This window comes from Corapipo altera, unplaced genomic scaffold (assembly GCF_003945725.1).
Source record: "Corapipo altera isolate COAL_440 unplaced genomic scaffold, ASM394572v1 59, whole genome shotgun sequence".
In the NCBI taxonomy this organism is placed as follows: domain Eukaryota; kingdom Metazoa; phylum Chordata; class Aves; order Passeriformes; family Pipridae; genus Corapipo; species Corapipo altera.
Genome location: NW_020884917.1, coordinates 5,160,609 through 5,181,747, shown reverse-complemented (window position 1 = coordinate 5,181,747; position 21,139 = coordinate 5,160,609). Strand labels below are relative to the sequence as shown.

Sequence of the window (21,139 nt, the reverse complement as noted above, 5' to 3'; positions counted from 1 at the left end):
CATGAAGCTGCTTGCTCCTAAGCCAGCCTTGGGATGAAGTTCAGAGGAGTGTTCTCCCTTAATCCATCTGAGAGAGCTCCCTGTTGTGCTGACAAACACACAGCTTACAGAAATACTGTATTTAGCCTTTATAAAAGGATAGCATCTTTCAAAAATCTTATGCAAGCTGCTTCACGATGCCAGGTGAAGCAATCAGCCCGTTGCTCTGTAAAACCAACAGCAATCAGAAGACATGCAGAAATTACTACCCGGTAAGTCCTACTCCAGAACTCACCAATACCTAGTGACTATCTGAAAACCTTCAGCTGTTCTCCTCATGAGCCATTATTGGATGCTTTTAGGGATGCTGCTTTTCAACTTTACGAATCAAAAGGCAGTGCTGTCTTGCAAGATACTTCAAATCTGAGGGTACCTAACATCAGCTGTTCACAATGAAAAGGGATTGCAAACATCTCTACAGATCCTAACTGATACTCACAAAGGAACATGAGATAAGAAAACTCATAAAGATGAGTAGTGTATCCCTTTTACCATATCTGATGTAGTGCAAATACTTCTCCAAGGGGAGGCCTGTAAGCTTTCAAATATTTCAACCATTCACTGCCATTATCAGTAAACAGGCCAATATGGTAACTGGTAATGAAAATAATCAGTAGTTTGTTCAAATAATTAAAGCTGTTAATGTCTCCTAAATATGGAATAGTCCTCCAATTTCAAAAGCCCCATGCTACTGGTCTCTCCAAGTATTGTTTGGCTTCCAAAATCATCTCCCTATGAAGTCGCTGAAAAAGTGACATCTAGTTTCTACCTGTGTGGCATTTGTATCCTTTGTATTTAACCTTGATAATCCTGGTGGCACTGGGAAGCTGCCTAGTAATGGTGGTGGCTAGAGGCTATATTTCATTGTGTGCTAGATGTGATTTGTCAATAGCTTTTGAGAGTAGACTACAAAGTACCTTCCCTCAACAGTGCTGATTTAGATTATTGAGGTGCAATGAAAACTGGCTGACCTGTCGTGTTCAAAGGGTTGCGATCAGTGGCATGAAGTCCAGCTGGAGGTGAATCATTAGTGGCATTCCCAGGTAGTACAGTGGGCCAGTACTGTTTAACAAGGTCATTAGTGATCTGAGTGATAGACAGAGTGTACCCTCAGCAAGTTGTGGAAAGTACAAAATTGAGAAGAGTGGTTGATACACCAGGTGGTTGTGCTGCCATTCAAGGGGCTGACAGGCTGGAGAGTTGGCCTATGAAGAACCTAATGAAATTCAACAAAGGGAAATACAAAGTCCTGCACGTGGTAGGATCAGTACAGGCTGGGGCTGACCTGCTGGAAAGCAGCTTTGCAGAAAAGGACCTGGAGGTCCTGGTGAACGCAAAATGGAACATGAACCAGCAGTGTGTCCCTGTGACAAAGAGATGGTTCTGGTCTGTGTTGGAGGGGAAATTGCCAGCAGGTTGAGAGAGGTGATCCTTCCCCTCTTCTCAGCACCACTGAGGATGAATAACTGCTGGATCCAGTTATGGGTCCACAGCTGTGTCTACTTCTGGTATTTGTAGGACAAGGATATGCTCATACCTGCATGCTCATACATGCAGGTCCAGTGAAGGGCCAAGAAAATAATTGAGGGCTTGGAGCATCTCTCATATATGGAGAGACTGAGAGAACTGGGATTGTTTAACCTAGAGGAGAGTAAAGCATTACCATACATAGCTGCAGATGTTATGGTTGTTTTGATTTCTGTGGTTTGGATTCAAATACTGATAACTGACCTGGACTTCTGATCATTTTATTGGAATTGCCATATCTTTTGACTGGTCCCTTACATTTTAAAATTTTGTTAGTGAAATCAACATTCAAACTGAAACATATACAATGATGTGTAATCTATATAGCATATTTGGTGAATACTCGTAAACAACTTTGAATATTTCTGAAGGTAGATAGAGTTTATGTGCTATGTGTTTAGGTATATGAAAATATTTCAGTACTCAAAGTATCTCAGGTATACACAGTGTTCTGGGATCAAATCTGGAAAAGTGCTAGGTCTTAATGAGGTCCTGTAACATCCATTAGACAGTGTGAGCTGTTGAGGCATGCCCACTGGACCTTGAGATCTGTCTTTGAACATGCATGTGTTGATGTCATATACTAGATATTTTTCACTGTGAATTTACATATTATCTTCTTAGAAGAAGTTTTTCGCATTATACTGAAAAGCTACATCTTTGGATGCTCACAGCCTGCCTCTTCCATGAATAAGATGTGGAATAATTTTTTGCTTGGTATTTGTTTCTTGTTTTCACTGAATGATATGCTATTGGTCAGGATACCACATGGGAGGAGCAGGTTAACTCATGCTTGGGCTTTCAAGAATTTTATTGGAAGGCCTCATTCTCTCAGAAAAAAAAGAAGGGAAAAAGACTTTTGCCTTGTGTGTGTAGTGCCTTTTTGTTGCACTCATGTGAAATGATTCGATGTGATGGACAGCAGTTTATCAAAACAAAATCTCATTAAAATCTGTCTGCACTTTGCCCTTAACTCTCCGTTGTACAATAAGATTGTGAAGCTTTCTGTGACCAGACAGTAACCTGTGGTAACCTGTAATGTGCGTACATTTATGAGTAATGAATAAAACCATTGTCACACTTAAATGTTGGCATCAATATTGTGCTAGCAACATTTGGAAGTTTCTGCTTTATCAGCAGCAATGACTGGCAAATAATCAGCTGTTTTGTAATGGGAAGCTTAAAATAGCAGCTGAAGACATTTGAGTTAAGCTTCATGGAAAAAGACACTGCTGCATTTATTATGATACCATTTTTGTTGTGTAAGGATGACATGATTGTTGTTTTAGCTTTTTAGACATACAGTGCAATTAAGAATAATCAGTTTTCCCACACATTCCACAAAGCAACTGAAGCACACATGCTAATAACCAGGCCCTTAAATTTAGAATACTTCCGCTGCTGCATGGGTAGCCGGTGGGTACAGATGCATGTTTCAGAGTGGTATGCAGCATTCTTACAAAGATGTGAGTCTCAAAAGAAGTTGCTAATAAATAATAAACTCTCTAAGATTTGCCCATATGAGCAATCTAAATATATTTTGGATGGCGAGGAAGGAGGTCTGTACATATGACATACATAGTAGGCTTTGCAATCTGTAACAGGCATCCGGACTAGAAGTTTAAAAGAATGTACAAAAGAATTCTAATTTATGTTTACTGGAAGTAGTAGGTGATTACACCAATAATTTGTAACACAATATATTGTGTTACGTATACACACTGATATATATAGTATTGAACCCATAATTTGTGTGATGTTCATGTGGCTGATTTTAGAATTCAGAGCATCAGCAAAGACAGGTCAGAATTTGGGCAGGGTGTTCAGAAAACATATTGCCTATAACTAAAGGTAGTAAGTTTGTACTGACAGTTTCAATTCATAACTATTCCTACCAAAAGCCATTTATTAGGGGAGAGTGTCTTACATATTCTTGGACCAGGTTCTGTCATGATTGTTTTAGAAAGAAGTCTTTATCAGATAACAGATTTATCTAAGATATGTTTATGTATTCACATATAACTTTATTTTTTGTATTCTTTTCCCCAATTTTTTTCTGTGCTCACTGCTTTCCTCAGTGTGAGTATTCAGTACCTTTATATTGTGCATGTTTCTAAATTTTTACTATATTTGAGCTAAATCTGTGGTACTTTTTTGCATGCTTGGAACTAAATGTTTGCCGAATTTCATCTTTACTTGCTAAGAATCTTAGACCAAAGTACTTAATTAAATGTGTGAAAAATAAATTGCTAAGCTTCATCACTGACCAATGCCATTTACCATGAAATGAGACATAGCAAGAGCAAACAAGTGATATTCTAACTATGATGAACAGTTACTTGCACTTCAGTGGGCATAATTGTCCATGTACAATTTTAAAACTTTGACTATACCAGATGGTAAGAGTCTTAGTGAAAGTATTTGTATCTGTATGAAGGATTGCAAGCTGAAATAGCATATTCTCTCTGTGAAGAAGAATAAGCCACAGTGGCATGAGAAGACTTTTAATTATTAAAGTGTTCCCACTTTAATATAAGTCCCACCAGGACTTATATTTGTGTGTTATTTTACCAAAATTTATTGTAAGAATTCATACCTTTAAATCAGGGTGTCATAGCTCATTAAAAAACAAACAAACAAAAAGATTTCTAGGAATAGAAGCTGAGTTTTGCACTCTTCAAGAAAGTGTCGCAAGGCCTCATCACCATTAGTGCACCAGCCTATACTGGCCTCTTACTGAAGTCAAATTAATAGTGAAAGAATTTTCCCAGTTGTTTGCAAAAACTGTGCTAGTAACATGTATGACTGAAACTGCAGTTATACACCATTGTATAAGGGAGAGCTATGGAGAAAAGAGAAATCTGTTGTTAGAAGAGGACCTGACACAACTGTAAAAATTGAGGATGTTGCCAATTACTGATTTTATTTTTTTCCATTGAAAATCTAAGTTAAGATGTTTAGACTGAAATAAAAGCTGTTATGTCCTACCCAATTAAATGTTCTGTTCACCATGAAATGTGCCAGTAAGGCTGTTGTAATGAAGTCAAAAGTAAAAATAAATCCTCAAAGCTGGAAAAGAAGTCCCATTTCCTCCAGGAACTCAATCTTGAGACCACTGACCAAGGAGATAGCTTATTCTCCAGCCAAAGAGCTGGAAAAATGCAGTCTATCCTTTTCAGTCTCTTGGGAGCTCTAATTTGTAGTTGCTATTTGGCAATTTTTTTTTGCCACATTTGGTCAGGGTCTGTGACGCTTTCGTGCATCTCTCTGCTCTGAGTCAGGCTAAGAATGAAGCTGAAAAAGTACCTCCTTGAATGAAGCATTATCATGGTAATCCTTCTCAGTCCCTGTGAGTGTGAGTCATATTTGCAAAGTTTCAGGGTGCTTCATGGCACATTTTCAGCAAATAAACTGTCAATCAAGATAACTTCCTAACTCTAGGGAAAAAAATCAAAAGGGCTGCATCCATCTTTGTGGATGCCTTTGAACCACTTTTATAGAACTAGAGAGTGGATCTGAATGGAATTGTTTAGGAAAGTAATTTGAACATTACTTACAAAGTTTCACTTCAAACATGTGCTAATATTTTATTGTTTAGTTACAGCTTATTACCTGTCTTTGTTCTTCCAGGCTTTTAAGACCAAGGATGGCTACATTGTGGTGGGAGCTGGAAATGATCATCAGTTTGTCACTGTGTGCAAGGTGTGTTAGGCAAATAATGTGCAATAGTTTCCATTCTGACTAGGAAAATGAAGATGCTGATTGCTTCTTTATTCTCCTGGGTTTTTTTCTCTCTTTTGTTTTTGGAATGAAAGTGGTGAGTATAAATTCTAACCCGCAGTTCTGATCATTTAGGGGTCTGTTATGGGTTCTGTGTTTTGCCTCCGAATTCAGAACACCTCAGTTCCCAAACTTGTGGGTACTGTGCCCCTTTTGGAGTCTGTGCACATCTAACTAGCTAAAAAAATAAACGACCTAACAACCTTCCAGTTTTTCATGATTCACACTAGTGGCTTTTTCAGGAAGAAATGTAGCACTGTTTCTCCATAAAATACATGGTAGGCACAGGTATTAACAAAGCAAAACTAGGGGATGGATTGTTCTTGTGTGACTTTTGTCAGTAGCCGAGTGTGCGGTCCTTTCTAACACTAATATGTGCTGGTCTGTCCTTGCAGAGAAACTTGTGAAATTCTTAGAAAAGAAATGATACAGGACTGTGGACTGACTGAAGTGATGCAGAGATATGATGCTGAAGAAAAAAATCTTCAAATAAAAAAAAATATTCTAAATAAAATGTGTCAGCATTCCAAATAAAAGACCCCAGTAAGCTAGGACAGGAGAATTTTTGAATGTAGCATTAGACAGCATTTTTAAAAATTACAGCATACCCATTAGAGGTAAGCTCTGTGCTAAATCAAAGATGATTTGTAACTTAAAACACTTTGAAGAGGGAGAGCCAATAAAGGAAAAGAACTTTATCATGGGAAGGCCCTCCACACCCTAATGAACTTTAGTGAATACAGAGACCATTAATTCAAACATTGGAATTGCTATTAGAGAATCTTTCTGAGGTGAGTTGATGCTAAAAATACAGGCTGTATGGAAGCTGTTGCCCTGAAAACACATACTCTAGAGATGTAACAGCTGGCTCAAGCTGTAAACAATTGCAAACATTCTGCTTCAACTGTATCTTTTCAGGCAAGCAGAAAGAAAAGTCTGGAATAATTCATTGTGATATATTCAAAATCAATGACAACTAACTGTAGCTTTTTTGAGGACTTGGATAGTTCCAGAAAAACTTTGCAACCCTGCTGGCTGGAGTGCATTTCATTGTGGTCAAGTGTTACAATAGCACATCCCGACCTCTGGCTGCTTCAGTCTCAATAGGCAATACTGAGCAAGTCTTCAGAAGACTGAGGTTTTGTGTACAGCAAAGGAGTGTACAAACAGGTTTGCTAATGGGGCAAAACACAGAGAGCATAAGCTCTGAGTGTGCATCTTAGAGCTTGAACAAATCCTCAAATAGAGAACACCAGCTTCATTCCAAATGGTCACAGTGAAATAAAGAAATAACATTGGAAACATGATGCAGAAAGATGAATGGTACATTAATGAAGTGTACATTTGTTAGTCACCAAAAATTGAGAACATATATAGACATGCAGCTTTACAACAGATGGACATTAAGTTAAAACCGAAGTCGGTAACATTAATTAAAACAGCAGAGTGAGCAACTCCATATGATCATTTTTTCATATAACTCATCAAATGGAACCATAGTTTTCTGATTAATTGCTTTTTTTTTAAGCTCTCATAAATAAGTATTCACTATAATTTACTTTGAACAACCTTGCATGACTTTTTTTTCTAAAGCAGTGATTCGTAACTCCAAAATAGCAGTATTAAGAAAAGGAGATAATTTTCAGGGATACCAATATTATTGATAAAATTCCAGATAGAAAAATTTACCTATTTTCCAAAGCTAAATTATGATATGATTTTCATAAACTAGATTGTATAAACACAGAAGAAAAAGAAAATATGCTGTGAATTAAGTATTGATGGAAGATGCTAGATTGATGTTTTATGTTACAATGCAGATAAAAATTTGCAGTGAAGTTATGTAACATCATCGTTATAGCATAACTTATGGATACCTTGGTTTCCATGCTTAGTTTTGTCATTCTATGTGACAACTATGTCAAAGGTTTTGAATATCTCTAAATATCTGTTGAAAGAATATCTGTTTTGCTGAGGGTTTTATGTCAGCAGCAGCTACTCACTTGTAAGGGAAGCCATATGCTTGTTCACTCCAGCAAAGTGAGGCGTCATTAAATAATAGCAGCCTTGGTCTAAACCAGTGTCAGAGGAATTAGTAGAATGTTATGTTTGAGGCAAGTACTAGAGAGATTGACACCAATTTATGTATACTTCTGTGGTAGCATGTAGGCATATGGATTCAAGGAGGGACTGAACATGTTAATAAAACTGAAATCCATTGATAATTACTAAATATATAGAAAACAGTTGCAACTCAGAAATGTTCCTAATCTAAAGGGGCCTGGAGTTTGGATGAAGATTACGGGAGTGTTGTATGTACTGGCCCTGTTCTTAAGCCCTTCCTAAGCATCAGCACTCAGGCACAGGCAGAGATAGGATGATGGGCTATAGGGACTTCCAGTTTGAGCCACTATATTTTTTTTAAGCCATCTTAGATGCGGTGCTGTAAAAAAATGTAGTACGTTTACAATGATTATAAGAATCATCATAAGAAAAACTGATCTGGAGTGTGTGCTAGTGAGTAAAATACATGAAGAAAATGTGAACATCTCTTCCTTTATAAGATTCTATGCTGCCTTTCTCTGTAGCTGGTGTTATTGAGGTATTTTTTATTAAATTTAGAAAGCACAATTAATTATGTTTATTTATGTTATATAGAAAGACATTGTGGCAAAAATAGATAAATTTTGTTGATTGTCCACACAGCTACTTTGTCTACAAAATTCTAAGACTCATTCTGCATATTTAATTCCCTTTATAGAATAATTCACATTGTATTTGCATGCTGTTTAAATTTCTAATGTTGCAGGTGGCAGTTAAATATAGAAGATATATTTCTCCTTTCTTAGAGATTATACTACTTTTCTTTAGTAATTCTTTTGGAAAAAATAATTATGATAAAAAAGATGTGTCCATAGAAAAAGACTTTTCTTTTTGACGAAGATTACTGAAGTGGAAAGAAATATTCTTAGATATAGCTTTTGTTAGTGTAGTGTATGAAGTACAGACATCTTATTCTGTGACATATAAATTAGTGCAGGATAATCCCACAGATTACCAATTTTTTAGTGTTCTACCATAAGATTTTTTCCTAGCTAATCATGAAAGCTATCAGCTAAGATTGGTATCTTCAGTTTAATTTCTGTCTTTTTCTTTACTTCTTATGTAATGTTAACCAGGAGGCATTAAAAAATTGATTTAATTTTTAATTTCTTTATCTGTATTAAAAGATTAATGAGAAGTAGTGGTTATTGTAAATGAGTGTATTTTTTAAAATCAGTAGTTTATTTTGTTAGCTTTGTAAATATCTCCTACCAAGCACATTTTTTACTTATTTTTATTTTTACTTAGGTCTTGAATTTGCCTGAAGTTAGTAAAGATTCTAGATACCAAACTAATACACTCAGAGTCCAGAACAGAAGAGAACTTATTGACGTATTATCAACCCGGTAAGTTAATTAAAAGAGAAGAAAGTACATTTAATCTATTAATGGAAATAGTCATGTATAACAAGCTCTCATCATGTGGAAATTCTAATTTATGCTTCTGAGATACTCTAGTTTTTAAAATAAATATTGAGAGAGCTTACTGATGTTCAATATACTGCCTTTTGCTCACAGACTATAGTGTGGACTAACAAGAAGCCAGATCGTGGATTTAAGTTTTCAGAAACCATTTTAACTTCTTTTTAACATTAAATTGAATTTTAATGGAACAACTAGTGCTTTCTGCTTCCTGGATGAATGTAGCTCTTGGAAAAAAAATGCTGAAGCTCCATTTGCTTTTGTTGTGACTGAGGTTTATTAAATACTTAAATTAAATTTTATATAAGAGGAATCTTGGGAACCCTTTATTTGAGAGATTAAAATAGCTTAGTTATCTTCCTCATTTTGCTTGAGAAGCCCTTATTTCTGTGGGGTGCTCTTCTGTTTAATGGAGAGGATGATAAATTTAAGTAACAGAAGAAAAAACTAATCTGTATAAACCTTCTCAAGAAAGCCCTCAGAAGAACTTTGTACTTTGGGGAATGAGCACACTATCATTTTGACACTTGACCTGTATGAGTCCTTGTCAAGAAATGCATAACAGTTATCATTCATGCATTTTTTTTAAGGGGGGAGAAGGGGAGGGGTTCAGAACATTAAATCAGTAGTCTTGCCTTTTAATTCCATCCAAGAAAAAGAGTTTCAATAACACATCCACACCTCCCCCCTAAACCCCACACATTTTTCAGACATTGAGAGCCTGAATCATCTTTCATTAAAGACTGTAGAGTGATTTTACCTCTCCCTATTGCACTTGTACTTTTGCCTCCGTCTTACCTGTCCATTTTCAGATGTCCTGCCCTGATGAAAAACTGAAGTACCAGGTGACTTTGGATTTTCAAGTAATTGTGGTACAACTGTTCTTGATTAACTTTTGTACCTCTTCTTTTACTTCTGTTGCTATAAGAAATGGATTGTGATGGCGCAGATAAATCCTCTCTTGCTAGAAGTTTTGAGCCCCCTAAAAGGCCATAATTAATTGTTTGACCTACATTTGAGCTCTTGCATTCTTGACACATAATATTAGTTTTGAAGTTGGTTCATGTTGGCTTACTGGTTGGAGTTCATTTAGTATGAGCATTTGTCTGATGTACTCTGGTACCTTGTGAGTGTGCTGTTTTGCCATCTGTACATCAGTTACTTAATAGCTTGTTGCTTCTGGTTAACTTTGGATGTAGGGTTGTTTTTTTCCTATGGGCAATATCTGAGTAAGAAGACAAAGTTCAAGGAACAGCTGTTCTTTGAATGAATTGTCAGAATTCCATTTTGGTTTTATATTTGTAGCTATTAGTTAGTTAGATTACCTCTTTCAGTTACTGGTTTTTTTATTTGCCTGGTTTTTTTTCTTTTGCTTGTTTTTTAGTCTTTTGTTTTTTTTCCTTTTCTTTGTTTTTGTTTGGTTGGTTTGGTTTTTGTGTGGTTTTGTTTTTGTGTTTTTGTTTGTTTGTTTTCTTGTCAGAATTTGTGTTCTGTTTTATTAGTATCATTTAGGCTGACTTTCTGCATATTGTGTGCAAGTGTGTGAATGTATACACACTTTTGAAGTAGACATTTCCAAACTGTTCTGTCATATTATTATGAATTCATTTGGCATTCAGTTTTAAAACACCAGCTATAACAAACACCTTTGGCATTCTAATGGAAGTTGAATATGTTTCCATACACATTCCGCAGTAACTTTGCTTTTATTCACTAATGCACAGTTTTTTGTAAAATTATATATGGTTTGTTTTTGAAGTTACTTAGAGAATTAAATGGATAGTTTCTCAGCGCTGAAAAATGTCAGCCCCTGAGAAATGAAGGGAAATGACAAAATAGTAATGACAGAATTTCACTGAAAATTAGTTTAATTACTGGTTGCTTGATAGTATTACAGCTTCCAGCACATGGAAAATACAAACCTAAGGTGCATTACTTGGAAAGAAACATCTGCAGACCCTCGCATTCACTCACTTTTGTCCCTAGACTCTTCTGCTGCCATTTTCAGTTTATACGTTCTTCCTGTTCCACCAAGTCATTGGTATTTTAGGCACCATTTGTATGGCAGATACTTGGTACTCCGCAGTTGCTCACATACAGCACTGCTGTTGCTCAGTAGATATATGCATACTTTTTTTCCCAGGCTATTGGTACTGTCATAATCTTGCCACCAGAGCCTAGAGAAGGTTTCGATTCACCTATCTAGCCTGTCCCCTTCCTCTTATCCGTTTTGAACTATTTCCAGAGTTATGACTTACCTTTTCTTTTCTGTCTTTTCCTAATTTTCAAAACGAATTACCTGCAATTAATTTCTAACTTCTGAACACTTAGTAAGGGCAGAAAGAAGGATTCTTAAGAAAAAGGATTTCCCAGGCTTTATACAGGAATGGAAGGAGATGTTCAGACCTACTCAAAGGGTCAGTAACCCTCCCAAGTCTCAAACATTTAATTCTCTGCGTGTGAAATCGAAATTTTTGAAAGCATCTAAACTCTGAATACCAAGGAGATAGTTGTTGGCTTTCATTTGCTAGGGTAAATATTGAGCAACTGAGTCTCTTTGGTCACAGTTTTAGTCTAGATGTGTGCACGAAGGAAACATTGGTACAATTGGTCAATGTTAAGGAATACTGTTTTTGTTTGTTTGTTTGTTTTAAAAAAAAGGCTGTATTTTGGGAATTCTTGACTCAAGTGATCCCTAATTTAGGACAATAATTCTACTCACCACCTCGATGACCATGCCAGATTTCAAGGCAGTTAGATAACCATGGGGATTATACAGCACTTAGAAGAAATTCACCTTTAAACAGAAGGCTTTTCAGAAAGGTGTGGGATGACCTCTTCATCACAGTCATATGTCCTGAACTGAGTGAGAATGCAAGGTGGAGATGAATATGGCTTGACACATATATGTAGCTTAAAACAACAGCTCTGAGAGGTGTGAATTGCTCCATTCATTTCAGGAAGAATTTTCTCATCCTCTCTTCCTGACAGAAATGAAGAGTGAAGCACACCTGTCCGTACCTCTTCCATCTCAACTCCTTTTGTAGGGTACACATGAAAGAGAGAGTAGGGGAGCAGGTAGGGGAGGATAAATTCACATATCTGCAGAGATTGTCAGTTTTCAATATAAGTGTAAGGTAAACCACTGTGCAGTGGTATGCTGCTTCTAAGAGAGCCAGCTGTCACATTGGAGCAAGAGGAAGGAATTACAGAAAGCAGTCACAGACATCTTGAGAGGTGGAGTGTTTTTCTGTTCAGATGTTGAGATGTTTCCCATATTATATAGGGAAATGAGTAGAATGCTGCAAGGACCACTGGTTTGTAGAATATTCACAGGGAAGAAGAAATAGACATATGGAGTATTTTGTACTTGTTTTGCTACTGATGGTGTTGAGCCTTTCCCATCTCTGGTCCTCTTCCTGCTATGCTGTTTTTTTTCCTGTTCCCATCATCTTCCTCCACTTCCTACAGGCCCCCCTCCCCAATCCAGTGTCTTGTTTGCCCTTTCTCCTCCTGCTGCTGACATTTGCACACCTACTGTTTGCTTAAAAAAAAAAAAAGGAAGTTTTAGTGCCTTCTGTATCTTCCTCTTTATTTAAGTTACGTTTTCCCCAAATGACAACAAAGCAGAACTCTGACAAAAGCAAATTACCTCTGCCTTCCTTTCTTGTGTATGTGCCAAGAGTCAATTTAAAATGACCCTACCTGGGTGGAGGTCAGGTTCAATGGCTACCACAGAGACCCCTGAGACTCACAGCTCATGTGAGAACTGACAGAATACAGAGCACTCTGTTTTTTACGTTTCCAGTGGAAACCTCTGGTTTGTGAGTTAGATGTACATCTATCCAAGAGAACCAAGTTTTAATTGTTGCTCTGTTCCCCCTCTACCTCACTTCCACTAGAACAGAATAGTACCAGGCACAATGCAGATTATTTTTTATGTGTGTATGTATACATACACGTGTGTATATATGCATTCATATATCAAGACATACATATGTCGCGTACACATGAAATTTGAGATGCATCTGTGCAAAAACTAGCATAATACCAGTTTTAAGAGAAGCTGCTTTGAGAAAGGGGGCTTAATCTTTTGACCTTCTTCAAATTACTTCAGAATTTGAGCATTAATCCTACCCTGCACCTCAGTAATGTAGACACATTTTAAGACAGGGCAGCTAAATGTGTACTCTAAGGTACTTTGGGAAATTAACATGTAATTGGAACAGAGTGTGCGGGGTTGTCTGTGTGTGGGGGGGAAGGGGAATAGCAGACATGCCCTCAGCTTTTAAAGTGAAGCAATTCACATAAAGAAGAACACATAAATTCAGCATTATTAGTGCTCCTGCAGCTCTAACTAAATTATTGTAGACTTAGAAGTGTTAGGGCTGGAAGCGATTCAGACTGGAACTTCTATTCCTAGCACTTACATTTTAAAGCCCTTATTCTTGACTGTGTACCACAGCTGCATGTTGCATATATAAGTGTGAGGGGAAAAGGAATGATCAGGAAGGAAGCACAGAGGAACCTGATCCTCAGTTAATGAGCTTGTTGCTGAATTGTTTTCACCAGTAACAGAAGAGGAGGGCACCTAGGGGGGAAAGTGTATTGTAAAATGTTTAATTTGCCTGATGAGAAGCATTGTTAAATTCACACTTGTTGAGACACACCCAGTCTCTGTAAATCTCCTTCCCTATCCCCCCACCATTTCCTTTTCTAAACTAAGAGCCTTGCAGACTGAAGTCACTGTTGATAACATTACAGGAATGAACGTCTGGTTGTTTACAGCTTCAGCAAGACAGGTATCTGAAGCTTGAAAGATAATTGACTTCAGTGGGGCACAGCTGGTAAGGTTTACTTTCCCCAGTCATCTACCTCACCATCAGTACAGAGATGGTTGAGCTGTGTGGGCATCAGCTACCAAACTACCACATTTTGCTTTAAAATGCTTTGTTGTAAATTGTTATTGGCTTTATGTTGACTTCTATGCATAGAACTGAGAGAGATCCAAAATGTCTCAAGCATCTGATTTTTGCGCTGGGCAAACTAACATGTATTTTCTGTGTTTTTTTATCACCATTTCGTAAACCTCTAAGCATTTTCATACATGGGTGAAGTTTGAGATCCTTCCCGAAAAGGAAATTGCTATCTTTTTTTCTGATGACATACATTACTAGCTATGAGGCTGCTGAAATCAAGGGAGGTCTTTTAATTGATTTTAAATGAACTTTTTGACCTGACCCTTGTTAGTTCTTTATCCCATTGAGGAGTTCAAAGAAGAACAGCAACAAAATCAATGCAGCTTTCCATTATTCTCAATATGCTTTTACTGATGTGTGTTTACCTGCTGATTTTTGGTTAATTTGCACTTCTTTTATAGTAACTATAGAAGTTACAGTCCTTTTGCGTAGTTGAGTAAAATGGATGAAAAGTAGTGTGTTTCTAATGTGCATAGTTTAACATTACCTGAATACAAAAAGAAATAGTTCTGGAACATGCTGGATTAACTACTCAGGTGCCATAAGAAAGATGTTTTACAAGATGAATGTGTTTTACTCTCTCTCATATGCTATTCCTTAAACATCATATATGGTTTTAAAATAGCATGCAAAACTTGATAAAAGAACATGAATACCCATTCATCTCTAGAACAAATTTTTTACATAAAGGTGAAGATTTATTAATAGTTTTATTAAAGTGGTAACAATATTTATAATATGCAGAAATATAAAAGAAGTTTCATGGTGGATTTGTGGTACTTAAAATATCTCAGCAGTATTATATGCAGCTGTCACTTATAATCTACTATATGTGACAGCAAAATATGTCAGTACAATCATGCTGATTCCAAATATTTTAATTTTTTTTTCTGTTGTGCTTTGCCAAGTGTTTCATCAGTAACCAAGAGGAGATTAGACACTGACAGATATACTTACAGGCTATTGAGTAAATACTGTAGTATTCATTTTGAAGACTCTAATTCTATATTCACTGTACACTAAGGGATAGTGATCCATTCTTTGAATTTTCTAAATAATTATTTTCTATTACTTTTATTTTGTATAATATCTTCCATAGATATTACTGTAAGAAACTGTGCAAACTCTCTTACTCATTTAACTACCCTTAAAGTGATGTTTAGTAGTGAAGTGAGAAAATATTGTAGATATTTGAAGGTACATTTGACTGTTGATAGAACAAACCGAAGCAAAAACCATAATGGAAACTTGGGTTGTGCTAGAAAACACAGGAATGCTATTGTGGACTTGAGCAAGAACAGAGAAGCTTTTTGTGATTGACTGCATGTAAAAAGCTATTACTAATCCTAGATGTTGCTGTTCCATCTGTATTTGGTAGCTGTCCAAATTACTTCTCTAAATTAATTGCCATAAGTTTCCTATAGAAAAGAGCAGTATTTTGCTTCAGTAGTTCTTCTAAACTTACTTTGTGTGAAATTGGATGGTTTTATCTGTTAGAGAAATGTGGTTGCCCTTCCACATACAAGGTAGCAAGGATTGAAGGTTTCCTAGGAAACATGGAAAATAGGCAAGGAAATTAGACAAAGTAGATTCGTTGAATCTTTGGAAGTCTTGCTTTCACTGAAAGACAGAATATTGCTAAAAAGAAACAAATTTTACATTAATAATTATCAGGATGAGAAACTTAGTACTTTTTAATAGCACTCGGTTGCGTTTCTAACTCCTTAAAGCCGTTTCATCCAATTTATGCAAGTCAAGCAGACATTCTTTTTCTATTTTGGACTTAATGATCCTTTTTTTTATAATTAGAGTTTGTTAGAAAGCAGTAGGGGATGTAGATCTTGCTTTTTAAGAAGCAAACCCACACTTGTGGTTTGTATAAGAAGACAAGGTATAAACTGTTTTCCTTTTATATTTAATTTTTTGCTTTTTGAAGGATTTTTTTTATGTTCTGCTGTAATGTTTCTTAATGAATTTGCTGAGTGTATAGTTTAAATTTAGATATTTTCATTTAATTATGACTGCTAGATTTATTAATTGAAGAAAAATATATTTAGTTGGATTTCTTCCAATGAAGTAACATTTCAGTTAGTTCAGCTCATGCTACATCTTCTAATCTTATGAGCATGAAATGTATTTAATGTTAAATGTTGCAGAATCTGATGTCTGATTTCAATACTGCAACTTCAATATCTTCATGAGTGCTGTGTAATTCAGTGCAGAGGAGGCCTGGAGTACTGCATAAAATGCAAATAAGACATCACAGAGGCTCTTGTGTCTTATTGAAGTAAACCTTAGTTCAGGCTTTGCAGTAAATGTCCTAGCAAAGGGTTTGTTCTCCATTGGGGTACATATCCTTCTTTTTTCAGAAAGAGCCTGCATTCAAGCTTCATACCACAAACTAATAAAGCAAAAAGTCAGTCCTTTTGAACTTCTAAAATACTGGTAATAACTGCAGAAAGCTAAGCTACAGGTTTAAAATGTTCAAAGTTTCTACAAATAAATCATAGGTAATTTAGGTGTTTATGTGATTATCTCCATAGCAGATGGAACATTTTATAGGAAAAAGGGACTCATCTGAAAATATATGACACTGTAGTGTGAATCACAGGGTTGAGCTCTCCTGCAGTCACTGAGTATTCTTTTGCAAGTGTCGTGCTTCAGAGTTCATATGCTGTACAGTCTTGGATTTTTTTTTTTTTTTTTTTTACTAGCTTAGGTTTGGAATATGTACCAGTGTTTAGCCTTATATGTGTTTCCATCTGTGATTTTATTTATATATGTAGAATTAAAGAAAGACTGCAAGACAGCAGATGAGATTGTTTTTATGAATATCCTACTTAGTGGATAATTTCTTTTTTCTTAAATGAAAAATTTGCAATGCCAAAGCATAGGAATGCATTTAAAAATAAGTATTAATAGGGAAAGCATTGGTCAGACCTAAATGCCTGCTCAGAAAGCTTTCATTTTCAGAGAATGTCAGTCTTTTACTGCTTTTGGAAGTTTTTGTTGAAGGTCTTCTCTTGATATTTTGGAGTGCAGAGCATGTTACTAATGGATACCTAGCAACCTAAACATTAGCCCTACACTGTCAAAGTTTATGGTATGTATTTATATAAGTACTATCGAAAATTGTATTTAGTTGGGGGAATGATACATATAGGTTAGCCAAAGAAAAAATAAAAAAAATCAAAGTTTGTGCAGCTTCTACAGCTGACACCAAAGAGGTAAAAATTGATGGTTTTTTATCCATGCCTTATCTTTTATCAGATTTTGAAAAAGTATTTCTTCCTTAATGGTGTACAACAGATGATTCAATATATAAAACACACTTGAATGAACAAAATAGCTGCATGCTGTTGCTTTCAAAATCTGAATCCTAGACTTTTATTGGCAGTAGTGATATTCTGTTTGGTTTTAAACAGTTTGCTTAACAATATGCTCTCAACAGCCTCTTTTTAACACAAATAAAGGAAGCTATTCTACATCAGAGTTAGATCAAGAGTTTCAGTTTCAAGAGCAAATGCTGCAAGCATCTGTTGAGGATGATAGATGTGGGATTTTACCTCTTTGATTGAGTTGAAAGCTTTTAGGAATTACCTCCAGCCATCAATAAATAAATTAATGAGTAAGACTAAGACAAATGTTAGTTCCATTCTAAAACGAGACAATTTCTTGTTTTCTACGAAATTGTAGTAATTCCTATTACATAGGAAGGAGAAATCTAAGCACAAGCCAACGTTGCAGAAGTTCATATAGAATAACAGAAATTTTACTCAACATGTACATACATTGTGCAGCATACATATACAACTCCACTGTATATTGAGTCACTCATAATGATGTTACTGAAGAATGTATGTCTAGAAAATTATTCAGATTTACCATGATATCAGGAAGCACTGATTATGCAGATGTAAATTATAGATGCTCCCACTGAAAAGACATCATTTTCAGGCTAACCTTTAAATGCAAAAGTTGTTTTCTTCTTTAAACTTAGGAGGATATTTATAAACTCTTTCTTAAAAAGAAGTACAAGGACATAACATAGCAGGACATATTCATTACTAACAGATCAAGGGAATGCTGATACGTTTATTAAGTATTACGATAATTTCCTAGTGATGGTCTTCGTGACCATAAAGTCCAAGATTCCTCTTGTAGCTGTCCTGTCTTTTGTTAAAAATGAGATAATCTAATTTGTGGTGTCAGAAAAAGTAGTAGCTGACCAAAGCTTTCAGTTTATAACAAGGGAGTTAGTGGGCCATGAATTACAAAGCATCTCAGTTGCTAGCAGGAAACAGCATAGTTCTGTATAAACAGCATCAGTAACTGATGGGAAACAGTTTTTCATGTGAATCATATTTACATTATGCAGTAGTTTGAGCCCCAAACCTTAATAATAGAAGGCTATGAATAACAAGAATACATGGATTATGAGAATTGTTGCCAAACAGAGAGTAGTGTAGGGAAATACAATTTATATTTTAGACTAAAATCATGCTGCAATCACTGAGGAAGGAAAGTTATCTGCCTCTCTAGAGTTACCTTTTTTAACTTGGTTTCCTGTAATGTACCTAGTATTAGGTATGGTTAGCAATAGAGTACTAAATTAAATGGACCCTAGATGTGTCCAACAGTGGCACTATCTTTATTCCATGACTACATATTTGTCATGAAAGCAGTTTAATATTCAGTGAAATACATTACATATAAATGGACTGTGCAATAATCTTGTATCTCTTTTTTTTAGAAATGATGCTTCGTTTCTGCAAAAGCGATGCTTCATCTTAGAATACATTTTGTACTTTTAAAGTCTTTTGATTGAAAAATATTTTATTGCTCCTTCCATTTGTTATTTGTATTATTTGTTAACTTCAGGAGTAAAGCTTCTAATTCTGAGGAAAAGCCATGCAAAACTTGTGCATTTTGCTATTCATTCAGCTTACAAAATGCATTGGGTATCAGGATTTATTCCTTCAAAGTTTGGAGAAGTCATTCCTGCACAGAAAGACATTAACTATGAAGCTTGGATCCACACCTATGCCTAATACTTAATATACTTATAACTTGCCACCATCACTATGTTTTTTTTTTATTTAGTCTAAAATAGAAGTTTATGAAGTTTGACTTTGTACTGATTCAGGTTTCTTGTGCTTTTGAGCTTTGTCTCTATTAACTTCCTACCAGAAACTTGGAAGAGATCGATTGGTTTTTTTGGTTTTGGTTTTTGTTTTGGTTTTTTTGGTTTTGTTTTGTCTTGTTTATTTATTTATTTTTGTTTTGGTTTTGGGGTTTTGTTTTTGTTTGTTTGTTTGTTTTTGTAATAATAACATGCTAGAAGAAAAGCTGAATGTTACTGGCATTATTCCAAATTACTCTTAGGGAACTCCAAACTGATGAGCTACAGAATGCCAGTAATTGAGTATCCCTTATAAAGGTTTCTATTAATTTCATCCATCACCATCAGGTCTTTAAATTACACCTAATTTCTTTTCGGTGTTGGGTGTATCATGAAGTAGATCTTTGATTGCTAATAAACTGGTAGACCTCTGTGTTACTTACCTTCATGAAATTTAAGATACTGTCTCCAAGTAAGTTCACCTTTGATTCAGGATCCTAGATGACTGCAGAAAGTACTTCTCTCAGTAATTGCTATTGCTTCAAGAGTGTATTTTCTTCATGTATGTAACTACACTAGGCAGATAAGGAAAGAAAAAGTATCTAGCAAAACAGGGGAAATAGAGTAGTGCTACCAGTTATGGAACTGAATGCTTAGAAAGAAGTAAGCTGTTCACCAGCGTAGTCAAAGTGTATATATGCTGAATTGGATGTCCTTAGGATAGGTAATACAATGATACAACAAATAAATATGTAATCAGTGTTGTTATCTGACCGAAAAATGTGGTTGTTAAACCTGACGTATGTTTTTGATGGTGCTTTACATAAGCTTTTAATGAGCAGTATTGTATGTTAGACTCGTACTTGCACTATATCGTTTTGTTGTTAAATATGTTCATAACAGAAAACAAGTGTGAAGCACATTACTGTAATTAAGGACTGGAGCAAACCCATTGATCCTTATTTGAAACTGCTGATAAATTTAACTTTACATCATTCCTGGATTGCTTCAGATGATTAGATAGAAATAGAAGTCAGTTCATAGAAATAGAAATCAGTTCAGCAATGTTCTTTCCCCTATGTCTTTGGGTTTTGCATTTCTTAAGAACATATGTAGTACATTTTTGTTATGTTATTCACTGACTGGGAAGAAATCAGTGGAGAAGAATATGGAAGCAGTGAGAGAGGGAGGAGACATGCTATATATTTTTTAGCATCTGAAAGCACAGTGCTGAAACGACATGCTTCTTATTTGCTCTTAGGTTTTCAGAAAAAACAACAATCGAATGGTTGCAGCTCTTTGAAGGTAGTGGGGTTCCATATGGCCCGATCAACAATATGCAGCAAGTATTTTCCGATCCTCAGGTTGGTCCTCATCAAGTCTTTTCTATACGTTATTACATGTGTTTTACAAGTGCTGAGTAATGATCGCCTTTTCTGCCACTCAAACCTGATTTTGGCTACTTTAAAATGGGATTTGAATTATATGGTAGATTGAGTTTAAGCCAATAATATGTCATAATAAGAAATAAATACAGATCCTTAAATGAATTCTATGCTTAGGAAAGCAGATTTTTTCATAATGAATTAAACCATAGATATTCCATGTCTCATATTGAGTCTGTCTTTCAAAACTGGCTGGTAAAACAAGGAAAGAAATGGTAATATAGTATGTAATTGCATTTTATCAGATAAATATGCAGAAAAGTACCTTTGTTGCTGCCCACAAGTAACTAATTTTCTGTATGAAGTATGGATAACCAGAATCAATACTCTTTGAAATAAAACGGGCAACTTTTTGACTGGAAACAGAAAAATGAAGCACAAAAGTCATATGAAGAAAGATCTTAACTTTTTCTTGGCCTGGCAGTTTCAGTAGCTGAAAACACTTCATCTGTGCATCTCTTTTTAAATTTTAAATCTTTCACTGAATTATATCTATACTTAATTATATACAGTATTTTCACTTTTGAATATCTGTAGAGTTACGTTATCTGCATATTTTCTCATCCCTTCCCTTCTTCTCACCCCTCTGGATAGGTTAAAGAGCTCAAGACAAATTATACTGTCTTGAACACTGTAAGAGAGTATTTTATGGCTATTCTATGGTGTTCTGTCTCCTCTAAGTTGAATTTTACTAATGAGAGTAGCAAGAGAAATGATCGATCA

The 21,139-nt window shown here is 35.6% G+C and overlaps 1 protein-coding gene across 5 annotated transcripts in view; it reads left to right on the top strand.

Annotated features, from left to right (window-relative positions):
* The window catches only part of SUGCT (succinyl-CoA:glutarate-CoA transferase), a 313,399-nt gene that overhangs the window by 111,287 nt on the left and 180,973 nt on the right, over window positions 1-21,139 (top strand). For 4 of the 5 annotated variants that reach the window (XM_027655985.1, XM_027655984.1, XM_027655981.1 and 1 more), the window contains 3 exons: window positions 5,197-5,268; window positions 8,698-8,795; window positions 20,233-20,335. The exons of the other annotated variant lie outside the window; for it this stretch is intronic. In XM_027655985.1, the coding sequence (XP_027511786.1) occupies window positions 5,197-5,268; window positions 8,698-8,795; window positions 20,233-20,335 (273 nt within the window). The remainder of the gene's footprint in view (window positions 1-5,196; window positions 5,269-8,697; window positions 8,796-20,232; window positions 20,336-21,139) is intronic. 5 annotated transcript variants of the gene reach the window in all.